Source organism: Corythoichthys intestinalis, chromosome 1 (genome assembly GCF_030265065.1).
Source record: "Corythoichthys intestinalis isolate RoL2023-P3 chromosome 1, ASM3026506v1, whole genome shotgun sequence".
Classification (NCBI taxonomy): Eukaryota; Metazoa; Chordata; class Actinopteri; order Syngnathiformes; family Syngnathidae; genus Corythoichthys; species Corythoichthys intestinalis.
Window position 1 is genome coordinate 8138491 of NC_080395.1, and position 14462 is coordinate 8152952.

General features: G+C 39.4%; 1 protein-coding gene across 2 annotated transcripts; it reads left to right on the forward strand.

The window, feature by feature from the left end:
• Window positions 1–3883: 3883 nt before the first annotated feature.
• On the forward strand, window positions 3884–14387 carry LOC130918120 (gastrula zinc finger protein XlCGF57.1-like). Of its 2 annotated transcripts, XM_057840015.1 has the most exons (4): window positions 3884–4462; window positions 4719–4839; window positions 12226–12514; window positions 13927–14387. In XM_057840015.1, exons 2-4 carry the CDS (start codon window positions 4828–4830, stop codon window positions 13956–13958), a joined length of 333 nt encoding a protein of 110 aa, XP_057695998.1. In that variant the 5' UTR covers window positions 3884–4462; window positions 4719–4827; the 3' UTR covers window positions 13959–14387. The 2 variants fall into 2 exon arrangements, with proteins under 2 accessions (XP_057695998.1, XP_057695997.1); XM_057840014.1 differs by having other exon boundaries at window positions 12226–14387.
• The last annotated feature ends 75 nt before the right edge of the window (window positions 14388–14462 follow it).

The window sequence follows — 14462 nt, forward strand, 5'->3', positions numbered from 1 at the left end:
CCCACTAGGCCCTTTCTGGAATCGGTTTGACACCTGTGCTCTATGGCAGGGGTCCCCATCTGCCGGGCCGCGGACCGGTACCGGTCCGTGACGCATTTGCTACCGGGCCGCATAAAAATAATTTAATTTAATAACGTCCGCATTCTGGTCTGGCTGAATTAACCCTGCGCCCCTGCTTAACACACCAATATCCCTGTCTAGATATAATACTACGGGATATATTAGAATGTCGTCATAGAAATCCATTGATTGGACTGCTAGTAGTACATCTTGTTTGTGTATATAATATATCTAGGTGCGCTTGTCCTTGACAATGTATAGACCCTACTCACATGACGTCACAACTAAGAGTGTGACAATATCTCGATACAGCGATACATCGCGATATTTTGCAACCCGATTGTTTATCGATCTGCTCCCGCCAAGTATCGATACTTTTATTTAACATATTGGCCATACAATGGAGTATGGATGCTGTAAACTGCTCAGTGTTTGTTGAGCAATTCCTTGGCGGTCCACTAGGGGCGCTCGGGAGTGGCGGTGAAGGTAAAGTGTGCACAAGTCGTCTAGAGAAGAAGAGAGGAAGCTCCAAGTGGGTTGAAAAAATAAAAAAGCTTTGTGAGAACGGTGGAGGAAAAAATGAGAAAAATATTGCTACAAATCACACATGGGGACACAACACTTTAGATTTTACACCAACAAGAAAGGAAGTAAGGTGAACAAGGACTTTGCTGTATGCAAGAACTGTCTAACAAAAATAAGGTCCACTGGTAGCTGGTGACGTAGTGGACACCGGAGTTTGTGAGCTTCGCTTTCATCACTTGAGGTAAGAAAGTTTTGCAATGTAATTGATTTTTAATTTACATGTATCATTTTGATGACATTTGGTGTTGAATGATATAAAATAAACCAGGACCCTAAACTGGATGTAAATGAATATTGAACAAGCCCACATGAATTTACCGATTTATTTGATATTATTTGAGAAACACTTTCCATCTAGTTTACTACACAAACTGCTATTACTGCCATTTTGATACAATAAGTCACAAAAATGGTTAGAATAGCTTCCAAAATATATAAAGTGATGTGCTTGATAATTAATGTAGCCTACATATTAAAAATAGGTCATTATTGCATTTTTAATTTCTATAGATTCAAAACATATATTTTTTGTAATTCACTCAATACTTCCAACACAAAAAATATATATCTGGATTTCAACTCAAAAGCTATTAAGTAGCTAATATTTTTTGTTTTATTTTGTTATTTTTAAGGTGAGGAAGAATGTGACTGACCAAGTCTGACATCTCAAATGCTGAAGCGCTTTTGGCAACAAAGGTCATATACGAATAAAACACCCACCAATTTTATCATTGCCCCTCTCCAAGCTCAACTGATGACTAACACCTACAGCACTGATGTTTTTTTTTAAAAGATTTAAAACTTAAAGGAAATTAAGGGTGCCATTCATCATGATCTCTCCAACAGATATCAGTGGTTGTGGTTTGTTTCCTCCCCTTGCACAATTTGCAGTAGATTCATATTTTACAGCAATGTTGCACAGAAAAGGTGTCACTGTTTAATAACTGACTTAAACAGTATTTTTTCTATTTTGAAATATCTTTTTTTTTTTCCGTTTCAACAGTTGTATCGTAGAATATCATGTATCCAATTTCTGACCAATATATCGATAATCGCTGTATCAGGATACCGTGAGATAATCGTTATCGTGAGCCTCGTATCGCGAATCGTATCGTATCGTGAGGTGCCCTGAGGTTCCCACTCCTAGTCACAACCACTCCTCCGCGCCATATTGTCCGTCAACTCGTCTTGTTGACGCATTACCGCTACGTAAGTTCCTCCTGTTATGGCGTGTTTTTCTGCTCGTTAACATTAATAATCAAAATGGTGAAGGCTTGTGTGGCGGTTGGTTGCAATAACAGAGAAGATAGACGGAGAGACTTGAAGTTCTACCATAATCCGAGAGACCCGGAGAGGAGAGCGAGATGGACTGCTGCAATTCGACGAGAAAACTGGGCTCCAAACGATTACCACAGATTATGTAGTAGTCATTTTATATCTGGTAAGATGCATTTAATATATATTTAGAGGGTTTTGGGCTGACAACCACAATTAAGATCTTTGCGAGGCTAATCGCCGACAACATACGGTTTCAAATTCAAGATGCTTATTTCTTCCACCATCATTACATTTTGAATAATATTTAGCTGGTACCAAGCGAAAGAAGCTGGCCTCGTCTACGGATCACCAGTTAAACAGGTGTGTCCAAACCTTTTGCAAAGGGGGCCAGATTTGGTGTGGTAAAAATGCGGGGGGCTACCTTGGCTGATTTACATAGAACAATATATTTAAACAAATTTTAGCAAGCCCTTCTGTGTGTCACATTTGCTTTATTTTTTTTTTTTAATTCATAATTTCAACAGTCTCGTCTTTGTGGCGTTCTCTTTCGACATTCGGGCTCTTGCGAAATAATGCTGCTGTGAAATTAAATTAGCTTCGAGTTGCAATAACTTCTCGCTGCGTATCTTCCCTGTAATGTTGTCGTACATGTCAGCGTGTCTTGTTCGGTAATATCATTATCGCGTCACATCGAACTCTTTGAAAACAGCGACTGTCTCTTTGCAAATGAGGCAGACACAGTTGTTGCGTGTTTTATTGAAGAAATAGTCCAATATCCATCTATCCTTGAAGCGTCGGCCATCGTAGTCAGCTTTTTTTTTTTATTGATTGTCGCCATTTTAGAAAATTGGAAGTAAAGGGTCACACGGACTAATGTTGCTTTGAGTGCTGCTCTTAGTTTTTTAAACTTTCGTGAGAATAGGCTGATTTTGTATGGACAAGATAGTTGTAGATATCAGGGTAGCAGATGTGAGGCAGAGAGGGCGAAGACAGCGGGTCGAAAAATATCGATTTAGGTGTTCTGTCAAAATTTGCTCCCTCATAAAATTTTGCTCCCAAAGCTTTTGTGGCGCTGAAAAAGCCCTCTTTTACATTCAATTGGACTGTCAATGTTATCCAAAGGTGCTAACTAAACTAGATACATCATAAACATACATGTGCAACACGAAAATGGCGTAAATTAATACTTAACAACACGGCGAAGTCATTAACAGTGAGAGCGCAGGGTGCAGTTGCTGTGTGCAGCTAACATGGTAAGATGTGTTTGAGAACTTTTGTACATGTCTTTACATGATCAAACTTAAGTAAATATTCCTTTCTTTAAAGAAAGTTTGTAGTGTTTACTTTGGAATCGCTGCATTCGCTGCCATTTTTAACGTTACGCGCATGCGCAAAACCGCAAGGTAGCAATTTTTGATGGGTTGCAAAATTTGTCAGAACACCTGATACAGCGACACGTCATTCTGTGACGTTGGTGAGTAAGGTCTATAGCTAGACCGTGGGCGCAGCACATTAGTTCCTTGAAATAATTAGGCCCCACACGAGCAAAGATGACTGGAAAACAGACATCTTTGGAGATATTTTTATGGCGAAAAGGGCACCTGACGAGCTACCACCTCAAAGACCCACGAACTGCAAAGGAGTGGATTCGTGACCCGTTTGTGAATAAACCGAGTGATTCGAGCATGTCTGTGCAAAAGGAAGATCAACTTGTAGAGATCGCAAATGACGGCGACCTTATTAAACGTACATTTGAGACAACAACTCTACCGAGGTTCTTGATTAAAGTCATTCTGGAATATCCTGACATCGCTACAAGAGCATTGAAAACCTTGCTACAATTTCCAACATCGTATCTTTGTGAAGCGGGCTTCTTAATTAATGTTTACCGACAAGGCGAAGTCGTTAATGGTGAGAGCGGTGTGCAGTTGTTGTGCGCAGCTTACATGGCAGGATGTATCTGAGGAGACCTTTTCTACAAGTCCTTCCATGATCAAACGTAAGTTTATATTCCTTTCTTCCAAGAAAGTGTAGTGTTTACTTTGGAATCGCTGCATTTGCGCATTTTGCGGCTATGTTTAACGTTGCGCACATGCGCAGAACCGCATCGTTGCAATTTTTGATGGGTTGCAAAATTTCTCAGAACACCGGTCCATGAAAAAAAGATCCAAATAACACCGGTCCGTGGTGCAAAAAAGGTTGGGGACCCCTGCTCTATGGCATGGCTCCCTGATCGCGACGGACTGCTACTGCGCTTGCGCAAACCGGCGCCGTTTTCTCCCGAGGGACGATGGGATACATTGGTATGTACGTGTTGATTCAAAAATGAAAAAACAAAAAACATCCAATGATGATGCCATGGATAGAAGTAGTGATGGCAACTTGAAATTGAAACTTCAAAACGTGCTCCGAACCGATGACGTATATTTTCAGTGAACCACTGCTCCGGAAGTGCTCTCTCTGGACCTATCCGGGACTTGCCGTTCTTTAGTGTTCCCTCCTCCCAACCAAACGAGCTCCTTCAAAGTATTCCCATCGGGTACTGAAATAAGAATTTAGTGGACTAAAACGTCTGATCTTAAAGCTTAATGGAAGTCATTTGGCTTAATGTTGAAGCTTTGCAGACTAACGTTACTTCGTTTTGTTTAGTTTAGCTTGCTAGCCAAGACACGTGAACGCATTTCGATTGGGTTGGCTTTATGCCACTTGTAAATTTTGTTTTAAAGGGCCGGTGGTCGCTCGGTTAACATTGATTACATTTGATTGTATGACACGCTTTTCGACTTGTCTTAAAGATGCGATAAAATGATCCTGACCGAAGGCGAACGCAATCAAAAACATGAAGCTAAAGAGCAGAGACGTCGAAGATGAGAGGAAATCCAAGCCACGACGAGCAACTGTAAAATGAAAATGAGGGTAAGATCACGACATGAGTTGTTTTACTTGATTTTGACCGTGATCAGTGATTGAGACTGTAGGGTCAAATTCCCATATCTGACTTTCCATACAAAGCTCATAATAGCGAAGATCTCACGATATGGCAATACAACAATTATTGATACATGGGTCAGGAAATCATTCAAGGATATTACCCAGGGTTAAAAAAAAAGCTGTTTTCATCCTTCTGCTGTGAATTTCATTGAGTTCATTACTCGTTGACATCCAATCCATTTGAACAGGGAAGGTGGCAGTTTTGTTTATTCTCTACCATCCCTCCCACTTCAAACCGAATGGCCATCAATGGCAGCCAATGAGTTAACAATTTTATCATAAATACAAACTTGTTTATCATCCCTTTACTTTCCAGGAATACAAAAAAATAAACATTTTTCTTAAGACCACAAATGTTTGTCGAAATAAATTAAACAGAATTGAAGAAAAACGTCTTAGTCAGGTTATAACAATAGATGATAATGGAGCCTTGCTTCAGGTATAACCAGTGTTGTCATGGATTACTTAAAAAAGTAATTTGATTACTGATTACACCTAAAAAAAAAAATCTAGTTACTTTACTGATTACTTTATTATCTAAGTAACTAAGTTACTTTAAAAGTAACTTATCAGTTACTTCTTACCAATTTTTTCCCTTTTGCTGCCTCAACATAAAAATAACAGAAAAATGTCATCGCGTGTAATTGAGTTTTTCACATAAGACTTAATCTTTGAGTTAGCGGGGGTTTAGTCGACCACCATTGACTCGCCCTTGCTTAGCCATTCCGGAGCCCTAAAACTAACAACTGATAAACTGCACAAAAATTGTTAAAATCAACTCCAACGACTAATTAAACCCCCGCTGACTCCAAGATAAAGCCTAATGTCAAAAATTCTGAACTTCCCCTTTGAAATAAAGACCTAGCCGTTAAAATGTTGTTTCTAAAACTTGTAAAGCAATAAAACAAACAACAAAAATTAATGAAATGAACAAAAAGCCTACAAAGTGAAGTTTTCCTAATGGGTCAAAATCATTTTTCGAACAGATCATGTGACTAGCACCTTGGAGACTATCCTTTGCTTTGCTTAGCCAAAACTACACCAGGGGAGGCAAGATGGATATTTAGAATTTCTTTAATCCTAAGCTTTCAAGCGCTGCCAACAACAACTTGAACAGTTGATTGAACTCGAATAGTGTCAAGATGTGTGTATATATATATACAGTGCCTTGCAAAAGTATTCGGCCCCCTTGAATCTTGCAACCTTTCGCCACATTTCAGGCTTCAAACATAAAGATATGAAATTTCATTTTTTTGTCAAGAATCAACAACAAGTGGGACACAATCGTGAAGTGGAACAACATTTATTGGATAATTCAAACTTTTTTAACAAATACAAAACTGAGAAGTGGGGCGTGCAATATTATTCGGCCCCTTTACTTTCAGTGCAGCAAACTCACTCCAGAAGTTCAGTGAGGATCTCTGAATGATCCAATGTTGTCCTAAATGACCGATGATGATAAATAGAATCCACCTGTGTGTAATCAAGTCTCTGTATAAATGCACCTGCTCTGTGATAGTCTCAGGGTTCTGTTTAAAGTGCAGAGAGCATTATGAAAACCAAGGAACACACCAGGCAGGTCCCAGATACTGTTGTGGAGAAGTTTAAAGCCGGATTTGGATGCAAAAAAAAATTTCCCAAGCTTTAAACATCTCAAGGAGCACTGTGCAAGCCATCATATTGAAATGGAAGGAGCATCAGACCACTGCAAATCTACCAAGACCCGGCCGTCCTTCCAAACTTTCTTCTCAAACAAGGAGAAAACTGATCAGAGATGCAGCCAAGAGGCCCATGATCACTCTGGATGAACTGCAGAGATCTACAGCTGAGGTGGGAGAGTCTGTCCATAGGACAACAATCAGTCGTACACTGCACAAATCTGGTCTTTATGGAAGAGTGGCAAGAAGAAAGCCATTTCTCAAAGATATCCATAAAAAGTCTCGTTTAAAGTTTGCCACAAGCCACCTGGGAGACACACCAAACATGTGGAAGAAGGTGTTCTGGTCAGATGAAACCAAAATTGAACTTTTTGGCCACAATGCAAAACGATATGTTTGGCGTAAAAGCATCACAGCTCATCACCCTGAACACACCATCCCCACTGTCAAACATGGTGGTGGCAGCATCATGGTTTGGGCCTGCTTTTCTTCAGCAGGGACATGGAAGATGGTTAAAATTGACGGGAAGATGGATGCAGCCAAATACAGGAACATTCTGGAAGAAAACCTGTTGGTATCTGCACAAGACCTGAGACTGGGACAGAGATTTATCTTCCAACAGGACAATGATCCAAAACATAAAGCCAAATCTACAATGGAATGGTTCAAAAATAAACGTATCCAGGTGTTAGAATGGCCAAGTCAAAGTCCAGACCTGAATCCAATCGAGAATCTGTGGAAAGCGCTGAAGACTGCTGTTCACAAACACTCTCCATCCAACCTCACTGAGCTCGAGCTGTTTTGCAAGGAAGAATGGGCAAGAATGTCAGTCTCTTGATGTGCAAAACTGATAGAAAACATACCCCAAGCGACTTGCAGCTGTAATTGGAGCAAAAGGTGGCGCTACAAAGTATTAACGCAAGGGGGCCGAATAATATTGCACGCCCCACTTTTCAGTTTTTTTATTTGTTAAAAAAGTTTAAATTATCCAATAAATTTTGTTCCACTTCACAATTGTGTCCCACTTGTTGTTGATTCTTGACAAAAAATTAAAATTTTATATCTTTATGTTTGAAGCCTGAAATGTGGCGAAAGGTTGCAAGGTTCAAGGGGGCCGAATACTTTTGCAAGGCACTGTATATATATATGTATATGTACACAGTATTGGCCAAAAGTTTGGAGACACCTCAAAGGTGGATACTTCAGTGGCGCCTCCAGAAATTTTTCATAGGGGTGGCCAGATGGGGGCCACTTAAAATCTTGGGGTGGCCAAAACCAAAAGCCATAATTTCAGATTTTCATTATATTATTGCAGTAAAAAGGTCAGGGGAAAACTATCAGAAAGACTTAAGGACACGGCTACTGATATACTTTGGTGTATTGTGTAACATTTGATGTTACTAATGATTTAATGTGCATAGTCCATAACTGTCCAGTCAACATTTTGAGTTCCACAACAATTGTTTTATTGTGTTATGTATATATTAGGCATAAGGTGTACATTTAACTAGGGCTGTCAAACGATAAAATTTTTTAATCGAGTTAATCACTGCTTGAAAATTAATTAATCGTAATTAATAGCAATTCAAACCATCGCTAAAATATGCCATATTTTTCTGTAAATTATTGTTGGAATGGAAAGATAAGACAAGACGGATATATACATTCAATATACTGTACATAAGTACTGTATTTATTATAACAATAAATCCACAAGATGGCATTAACTTTATTAACATTCTCTCTGTGAAAGGGATCCACAGATAGAAATACTTATAATTCTTAAAGGATAAATGTGAGTTTGTATATTGTGACTAAATATTGCCATCTAGTGGATTTGTTGAGCTTTCAGTAAATGATACTGTAGCGACTTAACTGTTCTGCCCAAATGCATGTTGGGAAGTGGTGCAACCATGACTGTGTGTGGTGGCTGCAAATGCTATATCTTCTCTGCGTTGGGTACGCTATAGGGTGGTAAGAAAAAGATCAACTCCTGTCATTCTTCCCCACGTCGCTTCCCACAATATTTATAGCTGCTGTGGGCGCGATGACAAAGCTTTTGCCATTTAAAAGCATGGCCCCAATGAATGCTTGTATCTACTCCACTCTGCCTCTTATCTCTGTATATAAGTAAAACGGCGCCATTGTAGGCTGTTTGCGGCAATGCGTGAATGAGTCGTACCGCAAATGCGTTAATTGCAATAAATATTTTCACGTGATTAATTTTTAAAAATTAATTAGTGCCCGTTAACGTGATAACTTTGACAGCCCTACATTTAACAAAACAAAATTGCATTCATTTGGGAAGAAATGCATAACTGATGTTACAACTATCTAATGATATACTGGCAAGCGGGGTGGCCAGTGGGGTGGCCAACCAATTTATAGGGGTGGCCGCCTGGTGGCGCCACAGGGATACTTTGAAGAATTTCTAACCTGTTTTCAGTTATTTCACTTTTTTTGCCATTCCACATGTTCGTTCATAGTTTTGATGTCTTCAGTGAGAATATACAATAGTAGTGAAAATATATAAAACGCAAAATGTGCGTCCAAACTTTTGACTTTCGTTTCAGTCTTCAACACGCTTCTCCCCCCCAGTCCCACAAATGTAAAACTCCGCCTATGATTACAAAGTTTAACTATAAAATGTACATAATTACACATATTATAAAGGCTGGTTACAAACTGTAGAAGTGCTGGCTGTCTCGTTACCTGTCGGCTTTTTTTTCGCGACGCATTATGCTGTAATTCCAAGTGCTTCCTTGTAGTGCTGCAACGATTAATCGATTAACTCGAGTATTCGGTTAGAAAAAAAAGATTCGAATTAAATTTTGTTGCTTCGAGTATTCGTTTAATTTCAGTGGTGTTTTAATGGTTTATTTTGAAAGTGTTTGCCTTTAGTTTTATTGATTTGGGTGGATACACTGCATTCTAGTCTGCCTCATTTCACATGGCTGAATCCAGGTGCCCCCTGTTAAGACCAACATAAGCTATGTTTTTGTTTGAGCTAATGTTTTTTAATGCATTCGTGATTTAGTTTATAGGTATTTTTAGCCTATTTTTGTGGAATATGAGTCTGAACCATTTGTTAAGAGCATTGTAAAAACGTTAGCATTTTATAGCATTTAAACTAGCTGACTTTTGCTATGTAAGTTAGCCAATTGGTCTTTTGTTGTACATAGATCCTCATTTTTTTTTTTTTTCTCCGTTCGAGGCTCAGCTCAGGTAATTTAATTTTTCATGTTCCTTATCCGATTATTCGAACTAATGGTTCATCGATTAATTGACTACTAAAATAATCGATAGCTGCAGCCCTACTTCCTTGTTGAATTGGATGTCGAGTATATAGCGGTTGACAGTCTTTCTGAGCCTGCGCAGAGTTTGCACCGCACGGAGATATTTTTGTCATCTTTATTGGACGGATATGTGAAGTAATGGCTGTATCTCCAGTGAGCAAATGCAGCCGTTTGTTGTATCTCTCCGGCTCCTTTACTGTTAGCATCCTGATAGGTAGCCACTAGTCAGGCTATGTTGTTGACTGCCGTGGCAGATGGCGCACGCACAGGCAGCATGGTATTACACGTGACCCACCCCTCCCCCCCGATGAGAAAACGTGAGATGTTATGTCACTCCCAAACTCAAGCGCAGTATTTTCTTTCCAAATGCTCTGTGTACATGACTACAATATTTTTCATTCTACATACAGTATGAGGCAACAACAAAATAGTAACGCACAGGCACCGAGGAAACTAACTTTAATCAGATTACTGGCTTGGAAAAATGAACGCGTTAGATTGCTCGTTACTGAAAGAAAGTAATCAGATTACAGTAACGCGTTACCGACAACACTGGGTATAACACTACTGCTTTTGTCCACAAGCACAGCCAAACTCAACAAAACAATTAAAACTTTCGACCTCGATTATGATGAGTGTATGATTATCTGAAAAATGTCTATACGCTGCAAATAAAAATATTTTTTAAATGTAGAAAATAAATACAGTGGTATGAAAAATTATAAGAACCTTTTGGAATTTCTCACATTTTTGCATAAAATCGCCATCAAATATGATCTGATCTTTGTCAAAATCGCACAGATGAAAAAAGTGTCCGCTTTAACCAATAAATGTTTGGGTGGGTTTAGTTTTCATATTTTAATGATGATAGCATGCAAACAACGACAGAAGGGGGGAAAATAAGTGAACCCTCTGCCTAAGGAGACCAAAAGAGCAATTGAAACCAATTTTTACCAAACAATTTATGTCAGGTGTGTGCCCAATCACTAATGATTGGTTTAAAGCTGCCTTGCCCACTATAAAACGCACACCTGGTCAGAATTGTCTTGATGAGAAGCATTGTCTGAGATGCAACATAGGTTGGTCAAAATAGCTGTCTAAAGACCTGCAAATGGTAAATGGTGTTATACTTATATAGCGCTTTTCCACCATCAAGGATTGTTTTTTTTCTATAAAGCTGGGAAAAGATACAAAATCATCTCCAAAATTCTGGATGGCAGTCAGAGAAGTTGTCTACAAATGGAGTGAGTTTGGCACTGATTGTTTAAATTGGTTTCAATTGCTCTTTAAGTCTCCTCAGGCAGAGGGTTCACTTCTTTTTTCCCCTTGTGTCATTAGCCACGTTTACATGCTGACTTTTATTCATACTGATTCAAATCATTCCGAATGGAAATTTCACATCAGCTGTTTACATGTCACTTCATCTATTCCGATCCAGCGTTTACATGTGACTGCCTTTATTCCGAAAGGACGTTTGACAACTGCCGTCTGACATGCGCAAATTAATCAAAACAAAGCGTCACGTTGCAAAACATGGAGATCGATCGTCAGATCAGCTGCTGTTTTAACTTTTCGAGTGGAAACAAAACTTCAGAATGATACGCCGTTCATTTAAAAAGTTGTGTGGGTGCGCTGTGCGTGTGCTTGGAAGCCATGTTGCAAGTGACGTCACCATGTCACCAAGTGACGTCACCACGTCAGTGCGGAGCATGCGCAGAAAGAACGCAACCAGACACCATTCCGCTTCCCTGTTTACATGATATAATTTGACTTCTAATCGGTTTGGGAAAAGGAATATTCCACCCCTGTGAATCGGAATGAAATTCCATTCGGTTTGGGCCTGTTCATTCCGAATGAGGTGTTTATATGGAACACATTTATTCGGTTTGAACAAATATTCCGATTGTAATTGGAATATTTGGCTCCATGTAAACGTGGCAATTGTTTCCATACTATTCTCATTAAAATATGAAAACCTGTAAATGTTTGGGTGGTTTTAGTTAAAGCAGACCCTGTTTATTCATCTGTGCCATTTTGACAAAGATCAAATCACATTTGATGGGGATTTAATGCAGGAATGTGAGAAATTCAAAAAGGTTGACACTTTTTCATACCACTGTATATTTTAAATAAATGCAAGTCATCTGCCGATCACACGTGCGTTTGAAGGGGAAAAAATGGACTGGCACATTCAGCAAGTGGAAAGAGGTTAGCCGCTGAACCCTTTACATTTCGGCAGCCAGTCTGAACAAGGCTTTAGTGTCAGTAAAAAAAAAAATTATACAACATGAAAATCATTGCGGTAGACTGAGCAAAGCTCGACTTTACCAAATCACGTGATATTTTTCCTTTTCCAGTATCCCGCAGACTTCACTATTAAAGAGCTTCACCCTCAGACGCACAATCCCCTCCACGTTAAACAGGAGGAGTCGGAGATGCCGTACATTAAAAAGGAGGAGGAGCCAGAGACCCCCAGCATTAAAGAAGAACAACATGAAGATGAAATCACTAAGTGTCCAATGACCGTCAGTGTGAAAAGTGAGGAAGATGAAGGTCCAAGCAAACAGAGTGGAGCAGCGAAGCCTTTGAGCGACAGCTCATTTCAACACCCGACGACAAAAGGAGAGGGACAATTGCAACCTGACGGTTTGTTAGCGCCACTCTCAGACAGTGATGACGTAACTTCACACTCTTCTGATTTTAACACTGATGAGGAGGACAAAGACTTTGACCAAAATGCTTCAAAATCCTTAAACAATTCCTCATTGAAAAGAGGCACAAAAGTGGTTGGGAAACCTTTTACCTGCTCACTTTGTGATAAAACATATTCTAAGAATAATTACTTAAAAATACACATGTATACACACACCAGGGAGAAGCATTTCGCCTGCTCATTTTGTGATAAAAGATTCGTTCAGAAGTCACATTTAAACAGTCACACAAGAATACATACTGGAGAGAAGCCTTTTCAATGCACATCTTGTGGTAAACAATTCACTGATAAGGGATGTTTAAACAAACACACAAAGAATCACGCTGGAGTTAAGTCTTTTACCTGCTCACTTTGTGATAAAACATTTTCTCAGAAAATTCACTTACAAAGTCACATGTATACACACACCGGGGAGAAGCCTTTCGCCTGCTCATTTTGCGATAAAAGATTTGCTACGAAGTCACATTTAAACGTTCACACAAGAATACATACTGGAGAGAAGCCTTTTCAATGCACATCTTGTGGTAAACAATTCACCCAGAAGGTACGGTTAAACAGACACACAAACTCACACACCGGGGAGAAGCCTTTCACCTGTTCATTTTGCGATAAAAGATTCGCTGAGAAGTCATATTTAAACAATCACACAAGAACACACACTGGGGAGAAGCCTTATCAATGCACATCTTGTGGTAAACAATTCACTTATAAGGGATGTTTAAACAAACACACAAAGATACACACTGGAGAGAAGTCTTTTGTCTGCACATCTTGTGGTAAACGATTCACCGAGAAGGGACAGTTAAGCAGACACACACTCACACACACTGGAGAAAAGCATTTTGTCTGCACAAGTTGTGGTAAAGGATTCACTGAGAAAATAAATTTGCTCAGTCACACAAGAGCACACACAGGAGAGAAGCCTTTTGCCTGCTCTCGCTGCGATAAAAGATTTTGCACGAAGCAAATGTTAACAAGACACACGCATACACACGCTGCTGAGAAGCCCTTTGCCTGCTCTCGTTGCTATGAAAGATTTTGTACGAAGCGAACGTTAACAAAACACATACGCACACACACCGGGTGAAAAGGCTTTTCTCTGCACACTTTGTGGTAAAAGATTTACCCGGAAGTAAGATTAAAACAATCATTCAAAAAGACACACCCAATTTACTTACGGCTTACTGTTTTTCACAATTTGACATCTGATTGTCGAGAATATTTTTATTCTTCCCTTTTTCTTGTTGTTTGTCCAGTTTCCAACCTTTTATCTGAATAGTTTCGGAGTAGTTTTTTAAAAATTTGTCTTGTGTATTGTAATCATTTGAAATCTGCTTCATTGTAGAAGGACTGGAAGGACATTGTAGAAGGACCTAAGGCGATCGTCTACTTCGCCTGAATAGTAGATCTGCCTTTGGCGAAGGGAAGCTGCTGATGAGGCAATACCTCCAATATGATTTCGCATCTATACAAAATGAAAAGTTGGTAAAAACTGTAAATAACCGAAGCCTAATTCTTCTGTCTACTGAACGTCTTTTGTAATTTGCCATTACTTTCTGTTACACTTTTATTTTGCCGTATTTCCTGTTCCGTGTGTTTTGCAATGGTTGTAACTTGAAGGCGGGGCCAAAAGGAGTGATGGCGAACTGTGATAGTTTTGATCTAGTCTAGTGGCCCTCTGAAAGAGGAAAAGCTCTTACGGTGATCCTGGTGATCGTTTTATTTTCCAAGGTAAACAGCTTTATTTTCTTATGATTCAAGGGAAGTGTTTTGCAAGGTTTGACAATAAAAGACACCAAATCATCAGTCACGTCTCACCCTTATTCGGAGCGGGTCTGCGACAAACACTGTCATGAGCATTTCGCCCCAGCTACAAGAGTT